This window comes from Carcharodon carcharias, chromosome 10 (assembly GCF_017639515.1).
Source record: "Carcharodon carcharias isolate sCarCar2 chromosome 10, sCarCar2.pri, whole genome shotgun sequence".
Taxonomy (NCBI): domain Eukaryota; kingdom Metazoa; phylum Chordata; class Chondrichthyes; order Lamniformes; family Lamnidae; genus Carcharodon; species Carcharodon carcharias.
Window position 1 is genome coordinate 159,722,049 of NC_054476.1, and position 27,633 is coordinate 159,749,681.

Here is a 27,633-nt window from a genome sequence, read left to right on the forward strand (position 1 = left end):
TGAGGGCCTATTGTGCACTCCCAGCAATGTGATTGCTCCTTTTTTGTTTTTCAATTCTGCCCATATGGCTTCATTTGAGGAGCCTTCTAAGATGTCATCCCTCCTTACTGCTATAATTGGTTCCTTGATCAAGATTGTGAAACCCCCTTCTTTTTTACATCCTTCCCTGTCTCACCTGAAGACCCAATATCCTGGAATATTGAGCTGCCAATCCTGTTCCTCTCTCAACCATGTCTCTGTGACAGCAACGACATCGTGCTTCCATGTGTTAATTTGGGCCCTCAACTCATCTGCTTTACATGTCAGACTCCTTGAATTAAAATACATACCGTCCAACCTCGCCAAACTCTCTTGTGCTTTAACTGGCCTCTAATTTCTATGTTCAATGGAAATGGGCACTTCAGGGCAATTGCACTTTGAACCCTTACATGGGAACTTCCAGGGGAACTTCCAGAGGGATTTCCCACCCCCCCCCCCAAATCCGACGCTAGTGAGCTCGACATTTGCGGGCCATTTGTTGAAACGATACTCGGAGCTAATCACGAATGAATGAATCCCAAACCAATAATAGACATCCGACCAGAAGGTGCAACTCAAGCACCTGGGTGGCAAGGAGGAGGAACACGCATGCGTGCAAACGTTTGCCTGTCGCGTGAAACCGATGGAACGGGACGTGATGACGCTTGGGACGTTGGGGCCCTGCGAATGGAGCCTGACGTGACGCAGGGCGCCGCGTCGAACGTAACGGCCCTGCCAAGGCAACCTGACTCACTTGACGCAGCGCGACGTGTTGACGCCGCGTCGAACGTAACGGCACCCCCCCTACTCCCCCACCCCTTGCGAAGACGAGAGGCCCCGCCCCCCCCCCCTCCGTCCCTCCCCTCCGCCGAATGAACATCAGCTCCGGGGAGGAGAGGCGTGCGAGCGGGTTGGTCGGGAGGCCTGTCAATCAGGCAGACAGCGTTCGTTCGGCCGCCGGTTGGTGTGTGGAGCGAGTTGAAGGCGCGGGAGTCCGCCAGCCAACGGTAAGAGGAGAAAGGGGAAAGATGGCGAGCGGCCGGCGGCGTTGTTGTTGTTGTTGGTGGTGGTGGTTTGGCGGGACGGCCTGGGTCCAGTGCCTGGTCTGCCTCCGGGCTCTCACTTGGTTTTCCGCCGCCGTCCCGGGGGGCGGAGCGGCTCCGCTGGCCATCGACACGTCCCGGTACTACGACTACGCGAACCTGACCGAGCTGCTGAGGGCTACGGCCGCCGCTCACCGCCCCCTGGCCCGGCTCTTCAGCGTCGGCCGGAGCGTCCAGAACCGCTCGCTCTGGGTCATGGAGATCTCGACGACGCCGCCGGGCCAGCCCAGCCCGGGCAAGCCCAAGTTCAAATACGTGGGCAACATGCACGGGGACGAGACGGTGTCCCGCCAGGTGCTGGTCTACCTGATCCAGTACCTGCTGCAGAGCTACGGGCAGGACGAGCGGGTCGGCCGGCTGCTCGACGCCACCGACGTCTACGTCATGCCCAGCATGAACCCCGACGGCTTCGAGAGCTCGGTGGAAGGCGACTGCTCCGGCGAGCACGGCGGCAGGAACAACGCCAGAAACAAGGACCTCAACAGGAGTTTCTTGGATCAGTTCGAGCTGGGGGAGGAGGAGGAGGAGGTGGAGGTGGTGGAGGAGGAGGATGTGCCTGAAGTGGTTGCGATGGAGAAGTGGATTAAAGGTAACTGTCACAGCTAACATCACAGTTTATGTTCACTTGGGGGAGGGAGGGGAGGGGGGTTAGCAAAGCCCCCGTCCTCTTTATGTCTATGCATTTTATCAGGATGTTATCTTTAGTTACTGCAGCAACTTGCATCCATCGCCATACATTGACCCAGCAAAACGTCCCCAGGCGCTTCACACGGGAGTAAAACTTGACACCGAGTCACACCATCTTGACTGATGCAAACAAGCGGATTAGATTTCCCTCAATCGAACAAACGTCCAACTGAGCTCCATTCTGTTTTGAAATTGAACACCCCCGATTTGCCACACTTGTAGGCTCAGACAACCTGTGTTTGTACACCGGTTTTAAATTGCGTTGTTCTGATGGGGGCAGAGGAAAAAGGTGGTAAGGTGCACGGTGCTGCCTGTATCAAAGGCTCCTGGCAGCATTTTACAACGCGGCTTGCCCATGTCTTTTTAATGCCTCACTGACACTTGAGTCATCTTATTGCAAGTAATCAGAAACCAAATGCAATGATGATTTACTTTATCTAGATTTTGGACGGATCCGGATAGTAAATGGGTCGTCGCATTCCACTTCTGTTGATGTCAGCCTTCTGTGTAAAATACTGTTAATCCTCAAATTATATCACCAGGAACAATAGTGTGACCTGATGAATAATAGCAATGGGAAGAGCTCTAGAAATCTGATGTTGGCCTTTTTTATAGGCACGCAAAGTAACACAATAAAAGATTGTTGGGCATCATAGACTGAATAAAAATCTTGCCCTAGTCATATTATCCTTTAACGTGCACACTAAGCCCATGCCATCTGTTGTGAACACGTATAATTTTCCAGAACTCTAGATGTTGACTGACTTTTGTGACCCAGTTAAGTTACATCAATTAAGATCATAATGTGTCAAGAATCAATGAAATCTAATAGCATATCTTTTGTATACACAAACAAAAGAGTTTGTGTTTATCTTCTTGTGCTGCATTGTGAAACCGCATTTTTATTTCTAATTGCGCATCAACCTTTTCACTCCGAGCCACCCTCCCACATTATTGCTACCGTATTACTCCAAATGTGGGAGGATTGACAATTTATTTTTCTGAACCATGTGAAGTCAAGGAAGGAAATAGTAAAGTAAACTTTTTTTTTGAGAGAAACCGTAGGGAACAGCAAATCACTCTCTGTCGAAGCAGTGGAAATCCAGAGTCAGAGGAATGAAAACTGCAGACAGTAGTGAAGGGGTGTTCATTTGTGGTGGCTCAAGTTCTTGAAGGGTTTAGAAGTCACTTCTCTATGGCACAGGGAGCCAGTAGAACTTGACCAGGATGCATTTACGCATGTACAGGAGCAGTTGGGGGCCATGAAGCCCCCGATCATATAAACATTGTGTGAATGTGGAAGTGTGAAGGATGGCAATGATCACTTGAACAGTCAATTTTTGAGATGAACACATGGATTAAAGTTCAGCCCATGTGGCTGCAGAGTATATTCTGGAGGTATATGAGTGTGTCTGGGAATGGACTCGGTGAAGAGTAACCAAATCCAGACCACCTAGACTTGGGGATCCTGTCTGAAATTTTATATTACAGCTGTCTGTCTGCCATTAGTCTTGTAAAATATGGAAATCTTGGAAGTAGATTGTAGAAATATTCTAAATGTAAGCATAGCCGAGCAAAATACTCAGTTAAGTAATGGTAAATGTATGCCATGTAGTATGTAGATTACAGAAGAAGTAACAAAACTGGAAATGTATTTGGAAGTAGTGAATCAGCAATTGGTGTGTGTCAATAATGTATCTGTTAAGGGGAGGTACTTGCTGTCCATGAAGTTGCTGCCCACAGAGAAAAAACCTGCCACACTATTGCTGTTCACTGGATATATGAGCATCTGACTCATCCTGGATCAACATGACTCTATTTTAAGGTGTAGCTGTTCAAGGTGAAGCAATATAAGGCAGACAAAGCGCCAGTTGTGCAATGAAGCAACCATGGTCAGTATGAGGTAAGAGATCGTATCAAGCTAACAGAAAGAAGTTAAGCGAATGTAACGGTAAGTGGAAATGCAGCAGAGTTTGAAAAGAAAAAAGCAATGGATACAAAGAAAGTAATAAGTCCAAAAAGAAAAACTGAAAAAAGAACATGCAAGGCTAATGGCAAAGAGCAACAGTCTTCACCAGCAGCACACCATCTTGTGGAGCAGGGGTTATCCAGCTGCAAAGGTCAGCCAAAATCAAGTGTTACATTTTGAGCTCCCTGATGTGCAATGAATTTGGCTTAATTTCTTGCTGGAGTAACACAACAACTTTAAAAAAAAAAAAAAAAATTTTTCCATTCTCTAATTGTAATTTGTACTTTTTCATCCCCATAGAAAACAAGTTTGTGGCTTCTGGGAATCTCCACGGTGGGTCTGTTGTTGCCAGTTATCCTTATGATGATTCTGTAACTCACAAGCCAGTGGGATACTACAGTAAGAGTCCTGATGATGAGGTGTTTAAATACCTGGCAAAAAGCTATGCTTCCAAGCACCCGGTGATGAAAACTGGCAAGCCACATTGCAGTAATGACCCTTCCGAAGAAACCTTTACGGATGGGATCACAAATGGAGCCAAGTGGTACGATGTGAGGGGTGAGTTCAACATTGAAATGTGTACAGAGACAATAATTTCCTTTTAAACCACAAGTGCACTTCATTGCGCTAATATGATTCAGGTCATTGTAATTGTAGAAAAACCTCAAAGAAAAAGCTAGTCCACTCTAGTTCTGATACATCCAGCGCCAAAATGTTCCCTGATTTATTACTGGACAGAGTTTCAATAATTATGTCATAATTGCTAATCCTACAGCTAATCCTATTCGCTAACCATTATGGTGTTCACTGCCTGTTGGTAGTACAATTCATGATGAGAGCCAGTATGGCAAGAGAATATTCAAAGTCCACTGACTCGTGGCTCTGTGGACAAATGCACTCTGAACTGCAAAGATAAGGTAGACTCTGGTCTCTCTCTTCTCAGTGTGCGGACAACCACCAATTTTGTGCTTGTCGCTATCCACTGACTTCCTTTGGGTGCTGCATGTGTGTAAACGTCAGGATTTGGAGTTGGTTGTGATACACCTGTAGCTGCACAGCCAGCTATCTCTCGCTGTCCAGCTGGTCCATGAAGAATGGCTAGTTCAGTCATATTCACAGGCTGCTGGCACTGTGGAACTGCAACTCATTGTCTTTAAGAGAGGTTGGACAGTGGCAGTGGGGACAATGATTGAAATAGCAATAGGGATGAGTGTCACATTACTTATGAATACTTATTTGCACTGTGTTTGGATCTAAGATATATCAGGCAGGTGGGTACAGGCAAGTATTGCACTGGAGCCTGTTGCAACAGCATCAGTTAATTAGCTAAGTTCTAACTAGCAAAGTTTTCTTTCTGTTGATATCATGGAAATGGAATTTTTCTGCCAAAAGTAAGAGGGAAAGTAGAGTTAAAAGGAAAATTTACTGCCAGTTGAAGTGGTGACATCATGGCTTCTTTTCACCGCAATGAAGAAATATCTTTGTCATTGTTGTTGCCTCTGCACAAACAGCTTTAATTGGCAGTATAATTGTCAGGGGAATATTTTAAGGCCCTAATTTTTCTCTTGTACCTGAGAAAATGGAAGATAATTGGCTAAGCAGTAAACCTGTTCTGTTCAGCTTTAATGTGAAATGGAAATAGTTTTGTGAAAGTCATGTCTCCTGTGCTGAACTGTAGCTGTTATCTGAATCTCACAAACCTGGAAGTGATTTTGGGACTGTACTTTTCACCGCTAGTTTCAGAGGATGGTTTTAAGACCATCTGAATTTCTTGAGTTTGTTGACCATCAATCCTCAGTCTCAATTTGAATTGTGCTGTATTATGTAGAGATTTTTTGTTGGGGTCAGGTAGGGGCGATGGTGAAAGGAAACAGACAGGCACACATGCTGCACTATTTCCTGCATCGGTTTCATCTTTCTCCAATTTGGGTTTGCATGAACCAGTCTCCCAAGTGAGAGGACTAGCAGATCTTGGCCAATATACCCCTCTTGCATGAATAACTAATAACTATTCCTCTGTTTTTCCTTCCCTATGAAAAACTGCCGTTCAATTCTGTAACTGTTTTGAGAGCGTGATCAATAATTCAAAATTGTGAACATTTAAAACCATTTCATTATAGTATGTTGGAGCAGACGAATTTTGCTTCACTCATTTCCCCAGTTAAACTGCACTTTCTTGTGCTAGTCGTCTTTTCTCCTGTAGACATTGGCTTCTGTTCTATAAACTGATTAGACCTCTGGTAATTTGCCCAAATAACTAATCACCCAAGGTGTGCCTAGGACATTCCATTGTGGAGGGGCCCTGGAGGCCCAATCCTGTGCACGTGTTAGTATTTTCCCATAGGCCTCACTGGATAGGGCTGACAAATCCTTGGTGATCCTTCTGCCCCTAACCCAATGGCACTGAGACCAGTTGTCTCAATTTCCATCAGGGGTAAGTCAACCAAGTGCACACATACTTGAAATCGAACCCAAGGTTTTAAGGGCTTAAGTCTGTTTTAGCTTTACCATCTCTGTCGTTGGGAAAATGTAATTCTTCATTTTTTAAGCACAGACATTCAGGCGTGAACAGAATACCACTTTGTCTACATTTTTTAACTATGGCAACTAACTTATTTTTGTTCATTTAAACTGTTCAACTGATGAGCACAAGGCAGTGGGAAATTAACAGTTTAGAAAATGATAACCAGCTGAAAGAATAAACCAGAACAACAAGATAAGAACCAGAGCCTTTTGTACTGAAAGCACTTGCAGACTCTGAAATAACTGGAAAAATGATTGTAGGATTATAAGAATTTTAGAGACAACTAAATTATTATGGGTGTGAACAGCGCACAACATACACCCGCCTTCTGCTATACATCTGTGCCTGAGAGATTAGCATGGCAATTGTTAGCAACAAGTCGTGGGGCTTTCTGTGCAGGCACTGCCAGCCAATTAGTGGAATTAGTAATTAGTGGAATTACTCTGAGCATTCAAATTAGATAGAGGTGGAATAAGAAAAGTTTGCACGTTAATTAATGGATGAAATAATAAGACACTTAAAGTATTTTAATAGATGCAGTTTTAGCATTTTTAGCACATTTGAGCCATAGAATTTTCTAACAAGGATAGATATCTGGCACTTAGTTTAATGACCAACATAATGGAGAAAATAATTTGAGTGCTTTTTAAATATTTATCAGCATTAAGTGGGCATAATTTCAGTGATTCAAATTGGCCTGATTCAAAAGTACTATGTATTGTAAGATCCAAAAATGAATCTCACAGTTTGCAATTATCTCCAGCATGGAGAAGTTCCTGCCATATTTGAGTATCAAACTATTGTAATGCTTGTACTGTTTCTAGCCATTCTTTTCACAATTCAGAAGTATCGTTTCATAAAATTTTCACAAACTTCGCAATGTGTCACATTGAGGCTATTGTACACTTGTGCATTTTCTTGATACATATCTGTTCAGAAATTTGCTCAATTTCTTAATCACCATGAACCAAAATAATTGAGAAGACCTATACTTTTGCTGCAATCATGTCGCCAAATGTTTACACGAATATTTTGTTTCTCAATACTGCAAATTTAAGAACTGGATGTTGCATTAGATTAGCTACTGGCCTTTCAGCTGAGTTCATACTGGGTCCTGGTTCAAATTCAGTTCAGACTGATGAGATAGAAGGCTGCTGTAAGATTCCTATGTCACACGAGTCTCAATTGAGTTCATATTGGGCATGGTTCATTCGAATTGCAATATCAAACAGTTTGTGAGTGCAGTACTGACCTTGGCATCAGTGGAGAAGGAAAAGAGGTAACGCTGGCTGTCATCAGCATAAAGTAGGAGCTGACCCCGTGCTTCTAGATAATGGTCAAAGAGTGGCTTGTAAATGAAGGAGGAGGAGGAACCAAGGCTAGACTTGTGCAGTGCATCGTAGGTGGCCGTGCAAGCAGGAGAGACAAATCCATTGGAGGCACTGGAATGTTTGCATTACCACAACTTTTCACAGGACCAGGAGCTATTAATAGAGTACTTGCTGATCTTGAGCCATGGTTTGTAAAGTGTAGCAAGGCTGTATTCTGAGCTAGGCAGCAAAGTGCAGGAAGACTGAAGCCAGGGGACTAAGCTGAATTTTATTTGAAAAGCAAGAGCTTAATTATTCAATGGTGGGCAGCTATTCTGATGTTGACTTTGAAACATGGATAAATGTATAGACGTGGATCATCGCAAACTTGCATTGTATGAAGCAATCAGAAATTTGTTGTAAAATGTCTGCATATATGGCAGACCATGATTTACTGTATAATTATGAACAGAGAAAAATGAAAGTTAAATGATCAAGATCTTAACATTAATGCTGTAATTTAAACATCATGCACCACAAATAATGCTTAGCTGCAGTTTCATTTCTTGTGCCCACCGTAATGCTGTTGAAGAGGAATTAATAAAAGAATACTTGATTTTCGTAGGAGTGTTCTATTGAGCATGTGCTGTAATTCTACTAGACAGTAACTCTACTTAGGCGAAGCATCTCAATAAGAAATACACAGATATATAGTGACCTAATTATGTGGTGTAATAAATGTAATTTTTTTTGATCAGGTTTCACAAAGTTTTAACATCTGTTGTAAGTTTAAAATATTGCTGACTTCAGTAAGGTACACAGTATGTCTCATTGCAAAGGTTTATTTTTTATAGAAAGAAGGAAACATCATAAAGTGGTGGCAACACTGTTTATATGTACATTTTGCTAGACTTAATGGGAATTTTGAAATGCCTTAGACTATCTTTTCTGGATTGATCAACAGATAAATGAACCACTATGTTACTAACATGGCTCAGGAAGATTTTAGATTAGATTCCTGATCTCTCCTGTAATAGTTAGTTAGTCAAAGATTGACATTAGCATCCCTTGCTTGGGAGCCAGGGTGGTGGTGATGATTAGAGTTTCTCCATCTAATAACTATCCAGTGACCCTTGCTTAAAAACACATCTCCATAGATATTAGTTATAGACAGAATCAAATTTGGTCTTGATGCTCCCAATACAACCTATTGCTTAAATCATGATTTAACTTGGGTCCGGTATTAAAGGGCTGCATTTGAGAGCAGAGGTGTACTTCAACCTGTGTTAATATTTGAAATGCAGATGGGGAAACTTAGGGTATGGTGTTCTAAAATGCCTTAATGTTGTTTTCGCTGGATCTTGTTGAATGCTGGTAAGCTTACTTCTGATTCCATCTGTCTTGCGAACCTGTATGTTGGAAACCGATGCCACTATTGCCAATTTAGCATGATGTGCAAGTAGCTAAAATAGTAACAGAGAAAGATTCGTTCATTTTAAATTAGAAGGCACCCAGTTATGAGTGAGCGATGTAATTCGCACCACATATGGTGGTATTATCCCTGTGAAGTACTATTGGTGCTTCGTAGCAATGCTACAAATGAGAACAGAGGGCTGCCATCTGCATTAATTTATTTTTCTTGATGTCACAGAACAATTGTAGGTAAGCAATTGTCACATTACATTCACAGAATACAATGTACATGGTTTATTATACATAGTCATCGGCTTGACTAAATAATTTGGATTATGGGCATGATCCCAGGATATGGCAGTAGTGTGTGTGTTTTTCAGTTTTCCCACCTTTTTTTTGATTATTTTGATTTGTAATCCAGAACCTTGTATCAGGAGAGGAATGTACTTATGCTCAGTAATCAAACTTTGTGGGGAATGCTGTCCCACTTATTGACTAAATTTCCATAGCGTCTAGAATAGGGACTGGATGTTTAGTTCCACTCGGTCAAATTTGCCATTTCTGATGGCTCAGCTGGTAAAAGCAGAAGGTCCTAGATTTGATTCCAGGCGTGTGAGTTTGCTGCCTTCTGCTGGAACAACAGGAGGTGCATTACGATTGATCTCGGCACCACTGGCTTAGGGATACCCAATCCTAAACATTATCCATTGACCCTTGCTGGAATGTGTATGTTTCTTGTTGGATGATGATGATATGGTTGTATAGCCTATCAGCAATCACTGTCGAACAGGCATGAATGAAGGTATCAGAAGACACTTGGTGTTCACAAAAGTAGAAGAACACCCTTGGGATCAGAAGACATGAGCAAAATAATCACATTTTATACTGTCATTTTAGTTTCCTAATGTGTATATTTTTTGATGGAACACACACTTTGACTTTAACCCACAATGAATTAATTCCTGCACGTTATTAGCAACCTGGGGATAACCAGCATTTCATAGTTCTACAAAAAAAAACTTAACCACTAGCGCTTAATTCCCATTTCATTAGATGTGGAGTGTACACAATTGTTAAGGCATGCAATGATCTCCTAGAATATTACTAGAGAGATTGATTATTTAGTAAAATTAATTATAGGGATTTCTTCTACTTCAGTTCATAACTAAGTGCTCTAACATAGAGAGGAACCTTAAGATAACCTTAAACTATACCTAACAGATTTGTAAGATGCTTAAATTTCTTTTTAAAACTCCAGTAATCATTTGTAATTTAAAATGGAACTTGCTGACATCGTGGATCTGACTCTCAGAACTACTGTACATCCTGTCGTTGTGGTTTGCCTTAGTTTTTTCTTGCTTTCTGGAAATAGTAACCAAGAGATGAAAGATATTATCTGTGAATTATCAGGCTGTTGGTAATTAAAATATTCAGGCTACTTCTACATCCATTGCATTGATCTAAAAAAAGTAAACATCATTTCAGCAGCATTTCTGATTGCATTCCTTTATAATCTGAGGACTAAAAGAACACGCTGTAATATAGCTCTGTTAAACGTGTTCCAACTTCCAGGAACTGAAGCTATATTTTTGAGCCTTTTTAATTTTTACATTCCTTGTATGAGTTCATCTCTTTCCACTCCCCAAAATTTTATCACTACTGTTCTTAAAATGCATAGGAGCATTGGCTACAATTCAAAACAGCCCACAGCTGTAAAATGCTTCGGAACATCCCGAGAGTGCCACAGGTACTTTATTAAGTTGTACATCTTGTCCTGTCAGTAATTGTAGGAAATTATATTAAAACATGCATTCCCATTCTCTTAGAATGAATAGTTAACTTTCAGGAACCCAGTGTTAATACCTAAACTATGTAATTTAACATGTAATGAGCTTTGTTAGGAATCTGAGAACAAACATTATCGAGGTTGAAAAGGCCCATTGTTGACAAAGATAAAAGACTAAAAGCAAGTTGACCAATTTTATTTACGCACAAGTTGCAGGATATCCTGTTCAAGTAAAATAAATTAAGTCAGTGTTATATGCTTAGTCAGGCAGCATTCTTATGCACTTCTGGGAAAGTGCCTATGCGAGGCTGCTGTAATTTCTGGAAATGGAAATAGACAAACCAGTTACCATCTATCAAGAGGAAAGACTAATTAATGTTCTGTATTTTTAAATCTGAAATGAAAACGCCTTCCAGTTTTCAGTTGTGATAAAGGGAGAATAGCCAAATTCTAATATCTTTTCTCTTTTCAAATGTTCTTAAAACTGTTGTGCATTTCCAGTATTTTCTGTTTATATTACCAAAATCAGTAAATGGGTCGATCTATGCTGACACTTAATTTGTAGTACACATGGAGTCCTCTGCTGTTGGAGGTGCCATCTTTTGGATGAGATTTTAAGCAGTCAGGATGTAACAGATTCCATGAGAACTACTTGAAGAAGGGCTGGGGAGTTCTTCCTAGCATATTGTAATATATTCCTCAACCAGCATCACTAAAACAGAAAATATGAGTATGTGAATAAAGAAGCAAGAGACAAACTAACAGATTGTCAAAGCTTTTGTGGGTTAGTAAAAAAGAAGAAATTAGTGGAAGTAAACATGGGTCCGTTTTTGGCAGAGACGGGGGAATTTTTAATTGGGAATGAGGTAATAGCAGAGATATGAACACTGCTTTATATCTGTCTTCATGGTAGAAAAGAAGAACCATTCCAAAAATAGTGGGGAACCAAGGGCCTGGCGAAACAAAGAGCTTAATAACTAGTACAGGTGACCAAAAGCTGACAAATATCCTGAACCTATGGCCTCCACCCTGGGGTTTTAAAAGAAGTGGCTACAGATAGTGGATGCTTTGGTTTTCATCTTCCAGAATTTCCTAGATTTTAAAATGGTCCCCATGTATTGGAAGGTAGCAATGCCAGCCTGCTATTCAAGAGAAGAGGGAGAGAGAAAACTGGGGGCCATAAGTCATTTATTGCTGGAAAAAAAAGAGATGCTGTCAAAGGCTTTCGTCTTGCACTCATCAGGACAGAAAAAATGCCAAACTTCAAAAGGAGCAGCAATTTATACTGCATGAGAAAAGAGTGCTGATTGGTTGGCAGGTTGATTCTGGTCAACGTTGCCATGGAGCATGCACTAGGAAACTATTCCCCCATGCTTGAAGGACCAAATTGCTGACTCCTATTTGTTATGTTCTAATATGTGCATTACAGTGATGCTGAATAATGATTTTGTAATATTCCAGCCATGCAGCCCATTCATTGTTGTGTTTGGTTAGTGCAAATACATAGAGCTACAATAACCTCACAACCTGATTCCAACATTATTTTCTGCTAAAATATGTTCGATATCCTTTCCAAATCACAAATTAGAACTCTGGTAAGGAAAGTTATGATGGAACATTTAAAGAAAAAATACATCTTAAGGAAAGATTAGGATAATGTTTCTTTAAAATCTGTCTTTTTCATTCTTTCACAGGGTGTCGGTGTCACTGGCTAGGCCAGCCTTTATTGCCCTTTCCTAATTGTCCTTGAGAAGGTGGTAGTAAGCCGCCGCCTTGAACAGCTGCCTTGTGCTTTGAACTATCTGGATTATGTACATTGACTAATGCTGTAGGTTCATTGTTTTCTAAAGGACAAATACCAGGTGATTCTTACAGCTGGCAAAGTTCCCTCTGACTAACCTGTGTAGACGTTGACAGTACTAATGATGTATCCTTCCTTCCTTTCCTCTGAGTGGAAAGAAGTTGGTTTCTTCCCCTACAGTTTTCTCTCTAAAAAGTTTCCAGTTTGACTGTCTAGGAGTAAAGACAGGGTGAAGATGAAGACATTTTAACCTGAGTGAATCTATTTTGTCATTAAGGGATTGTCTGACCGGTAACTTTAACAGATGCTTAGAATGAAACTCTAATCTAGATCAAGAAATCATGCAATGGAAAAAGCTAATGAACTGGGATTTTAAAATTCTAAGGAAACCCCTACATGGCCTCGCCCCTCCTCATCTTTTAAACTCCTTCAGACCTGCAAGTTTTAGATCTCTATGCTCCTCCAATTCTGGCCTCTTGTGCTCCCCAATTTTAATCTTTCCGCCATTGATTGCTGTGCCTTCAACTGCCAAGGCCCTAAACTTTGCAATTCCATCTCTAAACTAAAAACCTGGAATGCACACAAGGATGGAAGATGGCAGGCTGGGAACATTGGAATTGTAAAGTCTAGAAGTAACTAAGGCACATATTAGGGTTTCAGTAGCAGATGAACTGAGGCATGGTTGTAACTTTTTCAAGGGTTTTTTTTTGCACTGAAACTAATGGTATAAATATTGGAAGTTCCATCTGCAAGGACTTCAACAGCACACCTCAACCCAAGCCACTAAAACTGGTTAATTACTTTTTATTTATTACTGGGATGTGAGTGTCACTGGCAAGTCCATCTTTTGCTGCCCATCTCTTATTTGCCCTTGTGAGAGGTTTCTTTTTATTCTTTCACGGGATGTGGATGTCACTGTCTATGACAGTATTTATTGACCATCCCTAATTGAACTGTGCCACCTTCTTGAACCACGCAGTCCCATGTAGTGCACCCACAGTGCTGTTGGGAAGGGAGTTCCAGGTTTTTGATTCAGCGACAGTGAAAGAATGGCAATATAGTTACAAATCAGGATGGTGTGTGACTTGGAGGGAAGCTTGTAGGTGGCAGTGTTCTTATGCCATTTGCCCTTATCTTCCTAAGTGGTGGAGGTTGTTAGTTTGGAATTATTTCATTGCTTTTTGTGAGATTAAGTTGCGCACAAATTGGATTTCAAGTTTGCTTAATGATAACAGTACAAAAGTGGCCATGAAGCATTTGAAACATCCTGAGGTCAAGTGTTATTATTTAGGGCTATTGGCATGATTGTGCTGATGTTTTGAATTACGCACTCTTTTGGAATAATTTGATAGTTCCTAGATTATGAAACGTCTTGCTTACATATATGATAAGATTGTTGTTCTTTCTAAGAAGCTAGAAAGAGATTGTTGATTTGTGGACCTATTTTGACTTTGGGATCTGCAAAAGGTTTAAATTCAGTTACACAGTTAAATGTTTATGAAAAATACAGATCGTATAGTCTCTTATTGACTGGTAGTAAAGCAGTGCCTGCTTCAAACTGTTATCTGACTGTTAATTTGTAAACTGTACAGTTGAACTTTTGATAAGTTTTTTTTTTAAATATCTGATTGTCGGAAGACTAAAACCTCGCACAGATATATTTTCCTTTCTTTGACAGAATCACAGAGCAGCATGGAGGCCACTATCTCCATCATAAGCTCAGAAATCTCAATGTACTGAAAGACTTCCTTCTGTGCTGTAACCATTCTATGATACTTATACCCAAAGCATTTTAGAAAAGTGGTAATTAAATGTCAGAAATACTAATAATTAGCCTCTCTGAGCTAATGCTAATTCTTGTGACTTTTCAAAGCATCTATTAGAAATGCACACTTAAGTACAAATTATTTTATCTTTTGAGGACAGTTTTGAATTGAAGCTAAATTCCTGAAAGCTATCCCTCCTGAGCTGAGAACAATTACTTGTCCTTTTTTTTTTAAAGATCTGCAACAAAACTCAATTTAGTTTCTTCAGAGTTCTCTTGAGACTTATAATAAAAGATTTGCAGTTTTACTGTGGTTTGCTGCAGAATTGATTTCTTGCAAACATGAAAAACCTCTTTACACACTGCTGCTAAACTGGAGAAACGCTACAGGCATTAATACTGGAGATATTTTAAATTTAAGTTTATTGAAGGATCAGATTGCTTTCTTGCTCGGTATGGCATTTCTCATTTTCCTTCTGCCAGGTCTGCACTCTGAATCAGCCATAAAGAGGGGTGGTTCTACATGCCACAATTTATTGGAAGTCAGTCTAGGTTTGCATTGCATTGATTTCCATTTGATTTGGGTTCTTTTTTCCTTACTTGTGCACCATGGCTTTAGTTGTGAAAATGGATGTGACAGTGGGATCTTATGAAATTTGATTTGTATTTGGAGCTGAAGTACAGAGCAGAAAGGCTGCTTTTGCTTTATCAGCAATAAATGTATGACTGCATGATAATTTGGTGTTTACATTTTTATCAAAATTGAATTTTTATTAGCATAGTTACTAAAAAGCTGGTAGGTAGGAGGAGCAGTACACTACATATGCTTGAGAGCGGGCTTAAAGAACTCCATATAGCCACTGATGAGGCTATTGCTTGACTCTGTTTCTATAATAACTAAATAACTACTTGCCTGGTGTAAAATGTAACTTTTGCAGGTAGAGTATTTGGCAGTTATTGCTTAGGGCATGTTGTATTTCGGTGTTATGATCATTTTACATGGAATGTTGCCGTGGATTCTGATAGCTGGTGTGCTGTGTCAGAATTGCACATTTCCAAAAAAAGACCCCCACTGTTTTATGTATCCATTGATGCCTTAGCATGGGGCATAACTGAGTGAGCTGAAGTAAGCTTTTTACATGAAGCACAGTTGAACCATTTTAATTTGATGTTTTTTGGCCTGTTCTGAACCCACTATTAGCCTGCAGAGAAATTTTGCTGGGCTTTGTAGTGCAGGGGATTGGGTCTAGCTGAGTTGCTCTTGCAGAGAGCTGGCATTGACACAATGGGCTGAATGGTCTCCTGTGCTGTATCTATTCTATGATTCTATAATATCGGTTGTTGACTTGCGTATTTAAGCTGTATAAGGCTTTTGATAGCTTGGAGGGAGTGGCTGGCAGTGGATAGAGGCAGCATGCTCACTAGCTGGGAGGCAGGATTCACAGCAGTTGTTACTCAGCAGCATATGGCACAGTTAATTGTAGGAGGCAGTGTTGAATGACGCAGCTTTATTGTCCTCACTTATCACCCCACCAGCCTCCGCATTCAAAGGATCATCCTCCTCCATTTCCGCCAACTCCAGCATGATGCCACCGCCAAACACATCTTCCCTTCACCCCCTCCCCCCCACCCCCGGTGGCATTCCGTAGGGATCGTTCCCTCTGTAACACCCTGCTCCACTCCTCCATCACCCCCTACTCCTCAATCCCCTCTCACGGCACCTTCCCATGCATCCGCAGAAGATGCAACACCTGCCCCTTCACTTCCTCTCTCCTCACCATCCAAAGGCCCAAACACTCCTTTCAAGTGAAGCAGCATTTCACTTGCACTTCCCTCAATTTAGTCTACTGCATTCGTTGCTGCCAATGCAGTTTCCTCTACATTGGAGACCAAACGCAGACTGGGTGACCGCTTTGCAGAACACCTTCGGTCTGTCTGCAAGCATTACCCAGACCTCCCTGTCGCTTGCCATTTCAACACTCCACCCTGCTCTCATGCTCACATGTCTGCCCTTGGCTTGCTGTATTGTCCCAGTGAAGGTCAACGCAAACTGGAGGAGCAGCACCTCATCTTCCGACTAGGCACTTTACAGCCTTTCGGACTGAATATTGAGTTCAACAATTTTAGATAATGAACTCTCTCCTCCATCCCCTTTCCGTTTCTTCCCCCTCCTTTTTGTTTTTTCCAATAATTTATATAGATTTTTCATTTCCCACCTATTTCCATTATTTTTAAATGTATTTCCACCCATTGTTTATCTCTACCTTTTAGTATTCCTTCCCCCCACACTAGGTCTATCTGTACCTTGTTTGTCTTGATGTCTGCTCTTAATTAGCACATTCATTTAGATAATATCACCACCTTCAACACCTCTTTGTCCTTTTGTCTGTGACATCTTTTGGTTATCTCACCTATTATTGGCTTCTTGTCCCAACAACACCCCCCCCACCTTAAACCAGCTTATATATCACCCCTTTCCTATTTTTACTTAGTTCTGTTGAAGGGTCATGAGGACTCGAAACTGCAACTGTGCTCTTCTCCGCCGATGCTGCCAGACCTGCTGAGTTTTTCCAGGTATTTCTGTTTCTGTTTTTGTTTCAGCGTTATTGTTGCGTGTTATTTGCTCTCCTGTTTCTAATAACAATAGTAAATCCTGTAGTAATCCTGTAAATTGGTATTGAATGTAAATTAAGTTGACTAGATTTTGTATTGAAGAGTTCACACATGAGATATTTACGTCATTGCTTACTCTCTGACAGTAATTGAATGAATGCTTGCTCATGGGGTGTAAAACTTTGGAATACATTTTAGGCAAGTGAGCAATAGAATATTCTAGAGAAACAATATATTTATTCCAACTGTGCCAGTGCTTTGAGGTTGCAAAATATTTTAACCATAGCATATAAATATTTGTGGGTAAAATGAGAATTGGGTTTGACAGCAATGCCCTTTTTCTCTTTTTTTCCCACTCCTGCAGTTTGATTCTCATTTTGGCACCAGGATCACACAAGTAGGTGACTTTTGGAAGATTTGAAAGAATTTGTGTCCATTGATCTGGCCCTTGGCATGAGTCACTGCTTTTAGGAGAGTTGGGAGTAAGTGTAGGGGAAGGCCAGACTGAGAAGAATGGAGAGGTTGTGGCAAGAATTTTGTAGTGTTGAACATTCCAGTGATGGGCAAGGCCATAGCAGAAATTTTTTAAAAAGCAAGCATTCGAGTTTTGAAGTTTTAGCACTGGTACCAGTATCCAGTTTTGGTCAGCAAAGGTGAGAGACGAGTGGGACTTGGATAGAACATAGGCAGAAAGTTTTGGAGTTTTAGCTAAGGTGAGGTTTACAGAAGGTGGAGGACAGGAGACAGCTAGAAGAGTATTAGAATAGTCAAGTATTTAATTCTGTCTCTGGATAAATGAGAAACTATTAAGGCAAATTAACTGGTGAAAGTGGAGAAAGTTGCACTAGGTTATAGAGTCGTGCAGTCTGTCCAAGTTTGATCAGTAGATAGCCAGCCGATTTACATTTTCAGGTACCCATGTTTTGTTCCAATTATAAATAAAGAAATTATTAGTAAGCTTTTTTCCCTTTTGCTTTGTATTTGATATTCAGTGAGGTAAATCACATTTTGATTTCATCATTGCATGTATGAATTGCATTTTAATCTTTTAGCATTTTTATCGTCACATCTCTACAAGATATGATGAACTTATGCTTTTAATTGTGTTGCAGCTCCTAATCCTTAAAGGCTTATGTAGAGGAAATGCAGCAGGTAATTGACTGCGTAATACCAACAGATGTTGTAGTAGGTCAAGGCCAGACAAAATTGTTGTCCGTGTCATTGTTTGTGGTGGAGAGCAGAATGTTTTCATATGTGATTCCTACACTGTCTGACTTGGCTGTGCCTTTAAGAAGAACGTTCTAACAGAAGCTAGATGCTTCCCCTATATCCCTCCTGATGGAGTGCATGGATGCGAAGGAGACCAGATGAAAATTCAAATGCAGAATTTCTTGGCCAGCTATTAACTGATCATGATAAATTGCCTGTGCCATGAGTCTGGCAACAGATTGCCTACCCAAACACTGCTGTAAAATTGTGTACAACATGAGAGACCTGGAAAGGTGGAACAACAAATCGCAAATGGAGAGAGGAAAAATATTTTTAGTAGAATTTTTTAAATTGCATTTTGCTTTTGCACTGTATTGATCTCCCCCATGACCAATGTATGATGCAGTAGGGGATAATTGACCAAATGTGTAGCGACACCCCTTGATATTTAACTTCATGCCTTTGGGTAAAGCAAACTGCCATCTTTAAAACTTCCTATGTGCTTTGTAGATAACATGGTAAGCATTTGGATGACTATATAGTTCTCTCAGTTGTATGAAACAGCATTTTGTGTCTTCATGTACAGCACTCGGAGTTCAGTTTGTTACTTCTGCATGTAATACAATATCTATCCACACAATGTGAAAGTTATCTGCTGTTACAACAGACCTGAAGCAAATTGATTGAAAAATAGTTTGCTTTTTCTTTGTAAGGAGCTATTTAGTTTAAGTCTTGTGGGCTTGGACACCTTCCATTTGGTTTATATGTAATTTATTCATACTTAAATCTTGGTTGATCATATAAGCAAACATGACGTGATTTGTGTTCAACAAGATCCAACAAACAGCAACTTCTGTTTTCTGGTGGTGTGGTTCACAGTGAATGTTGGCACCTCCAGGCACTGGAAGACCTCCTTGATCTTTAAATTATGCTGTGGGTTTAGTTAGTCCACTTGAACAGACATACAAAGCTTCAGTTTAACATTTCACCTGTATGATGACATCTTCAATAATGTACAGGAGTGCACTGCAGCATCAACCTGGATTATGTACACAAATTAGGGGACTTAAACCAAAATTTCCTTCTGAGGAGAGAGTGCCAACAACTGGTAAATAATTCAGCCTATTTACAAAAGGCATGGCAAATATTGCATGTCAAAAATTAAAAAGGGCCTCCATCTAATGTAATAGAATCAAACTCTACAAAACATGAAAATGAGATTGTACCAGGGAATGAAAGAAAAGATGATGGAATTCCAGCTATGAAGGGTGATCCTGGTACACTCGAGCTTGTTTAACAAAGCTCAAAATTACTCAGACTGGTTGAGCTGAGGCTTGTTCTTGCCATTTCTTGGTTAGTTAAATATAATATTGAGTCCCTAGGACATGAAAAGAAATCCAGAGTTTAATTTTTGAAATGATGGCAAAATAATAGACTTTCTGCTGAACCAAAAAAGATGCTACAAGTCACATGACTCTTTGGTCACAACCTAAAGGGGTTGACCCTTTGTTCTGGGAGCTACCATCAGGAGTTACAAGAACATAAGAATTATTTTCTCAGCTGGCGGAATCTCTCAGCTCGTTACAGCCCTTGTAATCATGAAACCATGAGACTTGCACATCGAAACTTGTTATTTCTGCAGAACCACGAACAGGCTCTTCTTACATCTGGCACTGTCCAGGTCCATTTCAAAAAGGGGGCCAAGAGATGTCATTGGACCTGATAAGCTTATTCTTCTAGCAGAGTCAGAGGGCCTGCCTAGAGAATGGCTTCCTGACACCAGACCCTCAACATTGATGGTAACTCAACAACTAATGACTGGGACATTATTGGTCCTGAAATCAAAACCAGTTCCAGACACTGATTAAACATTCCTTTTGAAGTCACTGTGAAGAAAGAAGGTCATATGACTCAAGTGACCATTTTGAAATCTCTGTATGCCTTTGAGAACTGAGAAATCCTCAGACTGCTGTTTTAACATCAATTGGGAAGGACTCCAGCCACCTGGCTGAGCAAGCATCTCTCAGCTCCTCCAAGCCTGTCTCTGCTGGAAGATTTCCTATCATTGCCTGCAAAACTGACCCAGTCTCTGCACCTACTTCACTTGTGGGATCAGCACCAGCTATAAAATGAACCCTACAACTCCTGTTTTCAACCACCACCTGAACTTAGAATTCCTGCATGAAAGAATTCCTCATTGGACTCTGACTCTGAAAATCATGTGAGCTATTATTCATTTCTGTGTTTCTTGTACTGTTAATATCTATAGTTGTAAAATTCCTTTTTCTCTTTTACATACACACACACACACACACACACACACACACACACACACACACACACACACACACACACACACACACACACACACATAAAGTGGGGAAGGGCATTGGGGTCCAGTTGGGTAGTGGCGAACACTCCTTCCCCTGGGTTTTGAATGCGAAATAAACTAACCTTCTGAGTTAATCAAATGTGAGTTTGCTGTGATTTATTCGTAGATTAGACCTCAAACCAAGGTTTTGGGAAAACATGCCACTACATACTTCAAAAATAATTCAAAACCTCTTTTGCTTATGGACAGATGGTAAGAGGAAACAAGTAAAATTTGCCTGTGTCTCTCCTGTCCATAATAATAGTATCAAACTTCAAAATCTTAGTAAAACAGCCCTTGCACCTCATCCTTTCTATGATCCGCTGTATATTCAGCTAAATTAACTGAATGCAATCAATGACATTTGTGCGCTTGTTATGGGTGTTTAAAGCCCATTAAATTGTGAGAATTACAGTTCTTGTTTTACTGACTAGATCTAGTTTCTTCTGTGGTACACATGCTCCTTATTATAACATTGTTCTGATCAGTTCCACCTTGAAGTAGAGATCACTTCACTATTTCATGCACAGTTGTAATGCTATTGGCCATTGTAATTTACTGCTTGCATTTAGCAGTATTTTAAATGATTAATGTGTTTTGGGGGATTTTGTCAAGGCATAATTGGTTAACTTGAGAGCAATATATTCAATTAGAAAATATGTTATGCATCAGCTTTAGAAAGGGTTAAATATTTTACTTGTAAATATTTGAAGTCCAGAGTATAAAATACAGGGATTTATTGCCTCAAAGCTGAAAACAAGCTCCAAAATCTTGGCATTCAGTTACAACAATTGTTACCAGAGTCAACCGCCAACGATTTATTGAGCCAGCAGGTCATCAGAGCCACTAGGTTTGTGAATGTAAGAGTTCACAAAAGAATTTTTAATGAAGGCCATTTTAATTCATTCACCCAGAAAGACTCTAGATTCACCTCATTGTAATGCCCAGTTAGTTCCGAAGTCGTACCAGTATTTTTGCCTCCATGGTCTTTTTAGAAGTTATTCGATCTTTGTATGTAGAAGACATACAATACTCTTGATGTCAGTCTTGGAATTTATCTTTTCCATTCCATTAATTATCTTATAAAATTAACTGTTGGATATTTCATTTTTTCAGGCTGAAAAACTCCAAGTTTCTTCAGCCATTCCTCATAACTCTGATCTTTGTCAGAAATCAGCTTCCTGGCTGTTCTTTGCACTGCCTGCACATTGTAGGGCTATGGCCACTGTTATGAGCAGCTGAGGAGGGATCGAATGGCTCCCCTCTTTTCTCGCCCCTCATTTGATCGCAACAGATTTTTTTTGATTTGAAAATGATATACTTGCCGCTTTAGTGAGCACGTAACTGTTTGCACACTGATTATAAAAAGAATCAATCTGACAGGTTTTATTGAGTATAATAAAGAGGTTACAAACATAGAAACTAGGAGCAGGAGTAGGCCATTCGGCCCTTCGAGCCTGCTCCGTCATTCATTATGGTCATGGCTGATCATCCAACTCAATAGCCTGCTCTCACTTTCTCCCCATATCCTTTGATCCCTTTCTCCCCAAGAGCTATATCTAACTCCTTGAAAACATATGTTTTGGCCTCACTACTTTCTGTAGTAGCGAATTCCACAGACTCACCACTCTCGGTGAAGAAATTTCTCCTCATCTCAGTCCTAAATGGTCTATCCCGTATCCTCAGACTGTGACCTCTGGTTCTGGACTCCCCCACCATCAGGAATGTCCTTCTTGCATCTACCCTGTCTTGTCCTGTGTTAGGGGGAAATTAAAAATGCTAAAAGAGAACACTAAGGATTTACTGAAAAATACCTAAAATCTCCAGACAGACATGGCAGCTAAACATATTAAGAGTTGAAGATTACCAGATGAACACTGCACAGCTTTGAGAGTCAGACTGGAAGACACAAGCAGGACATAAATTAGATTAGGTGTGCTCCTCTCTCACATATGGATGGGGCAGATGGTTTAGCTTAGATATGGCAGGACATAAAATAGACAAAGAGGGGGCTTTGATGAAACACAAACAGTCTTGAGTTATGAGAACCAAGGTCTTTGCGTACATGTTTTAATTTTGATTGGATAATATAATTATACATCCTTTAGAATAATTGGTTAGCAAAATCACATGTTTATGTACTCAATAGGGTAGAGTTAGCATGAGACCAATGTGTTGGTTACCGATTGGATGTATTCAAATGTATTATGATAAGAAAAAGTACAAAAGTAATGAAATGCAATCAGTCTGAGAGCTGGGTCTTCATTCTTAGGAATGATTGTGGCTCCCTTGCATGCTTGAATAAAATCGGTTAAAGGAAGCCTGAGTGTCTGGTCGCTGTGTGATCGGGGATTGTAACTTCTCTTCAACTGGCCTATGTGGTAGTTGCTGGATTGGAGGGGGTACCCTCTTCATCCTGTTAGAATTTTATAGGTTTCTATGAGATCCCCCCTTCATTCTTCTGAACGCCAGCGAATATAATCCTAACTGACTCAATCTCTCCTCATATGTCAGTCCCGCCATCCCCGGAATCAGTCTAGTAAATCTTCACTGCATTCCCTCTATCGCAAGAACATCCTTCCTCAGATAAGGAGACCAAAACTGAGCACACTATTCCAGGTGTGGTCTCACCAAGGCCCTGTATAATTGCAGCAAGACATCCTGCTCCTGTACTCAAATCCTCTCGCTATTAAGGCCAACGTACCATTTTCCTTCTTTACTGCCTGCTGCATCTGCTTGCTTACCTTCAGCTACTAGTGTACGAGGACACCTAGGTTTCGTTGCACATTCCCTTCTCTCAATTTATAGCCATTCAGATAACAATCTGCCTTCCTGTTTTTGCTACCAAAGTGGATAACCTCACATTTATCCACATTATACTGCATCTGCCATGCATTTGCCCACTCACTCAACTTGTCCAAATCACACTGAAGCATCTTTGCATCCTCCTCACAGCTCACCCTCCCACCCAGCTTTGTGTCATCTGCAAATTTGGATATATTACCATGATCACTTCTCGGCCTTTTGGCTAAGATCAAGTGTAGTGTAGCTTAGCTTTATCATACTTAAACTGATCCAAGTAAAAATAATAAAATACGCTATAACTTTGGCACACACACGTGCTCGAAGGTCACATATGCACACAAATAGATTAGAGTGAGAAAGGATAGGTTGGCCAAATTAGAGGCCATTAAAATAAAAGAAACATATAGCCTGTAGTTTGGTTGGCTTCAGGCTGAATTTGGTGGTCTTACGGCTTTTATTCGGTGGCCCTGATGTTACTGACTTGAAGTTGTAGCTGATTTGGCTGTTCTCCTGGAGATAGCAGTGCTAGGTTGAATTCTTTTAAGAAATCACTTTCTGGAACAGGGGCATCCCTGGATGTCACAGTCAGCAAAAAGGGTTCAAAGCTTGCAAAGTAGGTTGGAGAGAGCAGGAGGAAGGAGGGATCCTGCATGTCTTCTCTTGTCTGTGTCTCAGCTGTTTATCCTTCCTACTGAAGAGAAAGCAGAAGTTTAAGCACACAAAGGTTGGGCCTGCCACATTGACCATCAGCCAGTGATTCAAACGTGGTCATCACTAGTGTCATGTTCATAGCTCAAGGATTTATTTTTTATACATAAACTTCAAGGCAGCAACCATGCACAATGGATTGGTTAACGTATTGTTTGTAGGTTCACTTATTAAGATGATAGCTGTTTTACATAGTTGCAGAGCTGGAAACACTTCTGAGTTGTTGTCTGCCTGCTGCATACGTTGAGTGAGACTAAGGCTGAATTACATGATACATTGCACCATTTCCCTTCTAGTGATGTACACAGGTACATATTCATATCCTTGAAGGTATACCACAACAACTAGTGTATTCCCCTGTTGCAACTTTAACCATTTATGTGTGGAATCTACCTCTCACAGCAAGGGTCTATTGTTCGTGATTGGGTTTAAAGTATTCCCATTACAGCTCACTGAGTTCATGTCTGGGGACCCCTTCTCAACTAGGGTTCTATTGTCCGAGCGATTAGGCTTAATCGTTCATCTCCTCCAGTTGAATTCCTCTGGTGATTGCCTTGATGCCTTGCTAATGGGTACAGGATATGTGGTTCACTCATTCCCCAAGCCGTTGTCTTTGATGGATCTTTGCAGACATGCTGTCTCCACCTCAATGGCTTGGAATGGGGAATTTACAGTGATGCAAATTGGGGTAACCATCTTTAGCTGCAAGCTAAAATCACCTTCAACCTCTGAGTTTAAAAACAGAGACTTTTAAAATGTCAATTCAAGTTTCCAGCCAGTAGATTATAAATCATTATTTGACATAAAGCACATTTTCATGAAACCACATTCTGTGGCACAGTGACTGAAAACCAGTGTCTTGAGACAACCACTGCGTTATGTTAGGTTAAAATGTCTGCGCAGTTCTTTTTAAACTTTTAATAGTGCATGCCAGAAGAGTATTTGTTTAGTAAACTTTCCTACCTGTCTTTTTGGGATTAACCACTTTTTTTTAAATCAAACTTTTAGAGAACAATTAAAGAACATTTAAAGCTCAAGTTTTATTACTCAATCTCTAAATCCTAAATTTGATCCCCAGATAGGTTTGAGACACTAGGTAGCTTGATATTACAGGTGGCTTGATCTCATGGCACTTTGCTTATGTTTTCTCCCCCTGAGAATGCAAAATCATCTATTTTCAAAATAGGCAATTTGGTGGGTGTGGATAATTAATCCAGTGTGGATCAAGCTTTTTTTTAACTTTAGGCATAGACAGAGCAGCCTCTGCCAAAGAGTATATACCCACTAGCTGCTATCAGCACCTCTGATCCAAAACTGGAACTCAATGAAGTGATGACTAAGTTGTACTTGGCTATAATTCGTAACTCCATTGTTAAGTGTGTTATATTGAAATTGGTGAAAAAATAAATTTACTTAGAAGTACTTGCACATTGGACTGTACTGTGATTGGAAAGTAAAATACTGTTAGGCAGCAAGTAGGTCCACTGTATGACATCTAATTTTAATTATCTTACAGGAGGGATGCAAGATTACAATTACTTGCAGGGAGACTGTTTTGAAATCACACTGGAACTCACCTGCTGCAAATACCCGATGGCCTCTGACCTTAGTATGGAATGGGAGAAGAATCGTGATTCCCTTCTAAGCCTAATGGAGCAGGTAGTGTAAGAGAAAATGACGATAAAAAGACAAATTTAAATTATATTTAATTGATTTCAAAAGGGATTGAGCGCAAGTAGATTGGGGAAAAACGTTTCCAGGGTAAAGCAGTGGGAGCATTGGAAGGCAAACAAAAACAAAATGCTCGAAAAACTCAGGCCTGACAAAATCTGCAGAGGGAAAGACAGAGTTAACGTTTCAAGTCCATATTACTTCTTCAGGGCTCTGAAGAAGAGTTATACAAGAGGACATTGGAAGGCATTCAGGGAAGAGAGAGCTTGAGTACAAATTATTCCTTTGAAGGGAAAAAGTAGAGTATCCAAAGCTAAATATTGCATCTTGGGTGATAAAGGAACTAAAAGGTAAGAAAAAAGGACTTTAGGCACATTATGAACAAGATCCTGTTAGTAGCTAGGAAGATATGGAAAGTACTGGAGGGAATTGAAAAAGTTAATACAGGAAACACAGAGGTGGCATTAAATTTAAGCCTAAAACATGGATTAACACACAGGTTTAGCCACAGAAAGAATTGGACCCAAAGGGATATCTCCTTGAGAACGTAGATGACATGGCAAAAGTATTAAATGAGCACTTATAAGAAAGTGGTGATGTAAAGATACACTAAAAGAAGGTGGGTAAAAAAGTTTATTAACAAAGCAGTAATAAATGGAGAAGACATGCTGAAAGTTGGTAAGTCACCCAGTCCAGATGAGATGCATCTTGGTTGCTGAAAGAAGTAAAGGTAGAAATAACAGAGGCATTGTCACAATTTTTTCAATCCTCATTGGATACAGTATTGCTGAAGGTCTGGAGAATTGCCAATAATATGTGATTGTTCAAAAAGGGAGAGAGATATTAACCAGGAAACTGCAGGCCAATCAGCCTAACATCAGTGGTGGGGAAGCTATTCAAAACCATTATTAGGGACAAAATGTATATTTAGAAAGTCAATCAAGAAGAGCCAGCATGGATTTATTAATAGCAAATTATTTCTGGCCAACTTGATTCAGTTAATTGATGGGTGGAAGTAGATCAATAGTGCCGTAAATGTGCTCCGTAAGGACTAGTGGAAAGCATTCACCAAAGTGCTTCAATGGGAGCTCATTAAGAAGGTGGATGCCCATGGAATAAAGAGAAAATGGTAATATGGATACAAAATTGACTCGGTGATGGGAAGCAAAGGATGGTGATGAATGTTTTTCAGACTGGGTGTTGTTCTCCAGGAGTTTTGGATCCGTTAACTGTTTTCGATTTTTATAAATGACCTGGACTCGCCGCAGGGAGCAGCATTATCAAGTCTTCATATAATAGATTATGATAAGGATAATTACAGGCTTCAGGGTGCCAGACATAAGTGAACAGAAATATAGGGTTACAGGCAAAGGGACATGAGACTAAGCCTGACTGATCTTTCACAGATTCAACATGCATATACAACATCCTTCTTTGCTGTAAGTTTCTATGATTCTGTACTGCCTTTCATCTCCTCAGGATGTCGCAAAATACTCTACAAACCATTGAAACATTCCAATGTGATATCGATTGTTATGTGCGTAGGAACAGGCCATTCATTCCCTTTAGCCTAGACTACAATGCCATTTGACCTCCTTTACTCCATATCTTTTTATCCCTACTTTATTGCTGTCAGCCTGAGAGCTTCAATTGATCCAGCACCCACAGCCTGTTCTTGGAGTAGCCACATGCAAAGACAGTAATTCAACTAACATACTGATTCTCTCCTTTCCATGCCACCCAAAAGAGAGAACTCATTGAACTGAAAATGATATCTAGGCTCCATTTAGTTCTAGATAATTTGGGCTTGAAACATTTTATGGATTAACTGCATTTTGATGTATCCTGAGTAGTGTCAATCATTTCCCATAAATGTCAAC

The 27,633-nt window shown here is 40.4% G+C and overlaps 1 protein-coding gene across 2 annotated transcripts in view; it reads left to right on the plus strand.

Moving 5' to 3' along the window:
* The first annotated feature begins 908 nt into the window (after positions 1–908).
* LOC121283060 (carboxypeptidase D-like) overlaps positions 909–27,633 on the plus strand; it is a 69,156-nt gene continuing 42,431 nt past the window's right edge. Inside the window, exons 1-3 of one of the 2 annotated variants that reach the window (XM_041197076.1) lie at positions 909–1,710; positions 4,078–4,335; positions 25,599–25,741. In XM_041197076.1, coding sequence (XP_041053010.1) covers positions 1,047–1,710; positions 4,078–4,335; positions 25,599–25,741 — 1,065 coding nt within the window. In that variant the 5' untranslated portion in view covers positions 909–1,046. Of the gene's footprint in view, positions 1,711–3,373; positions 3,929–4,077; positions 4,336–25,598; positions 25,742–27,633 lie in introns of those variants that run through there. The other variant, XM_041197077.1, reaches the window with a different exon arrangement.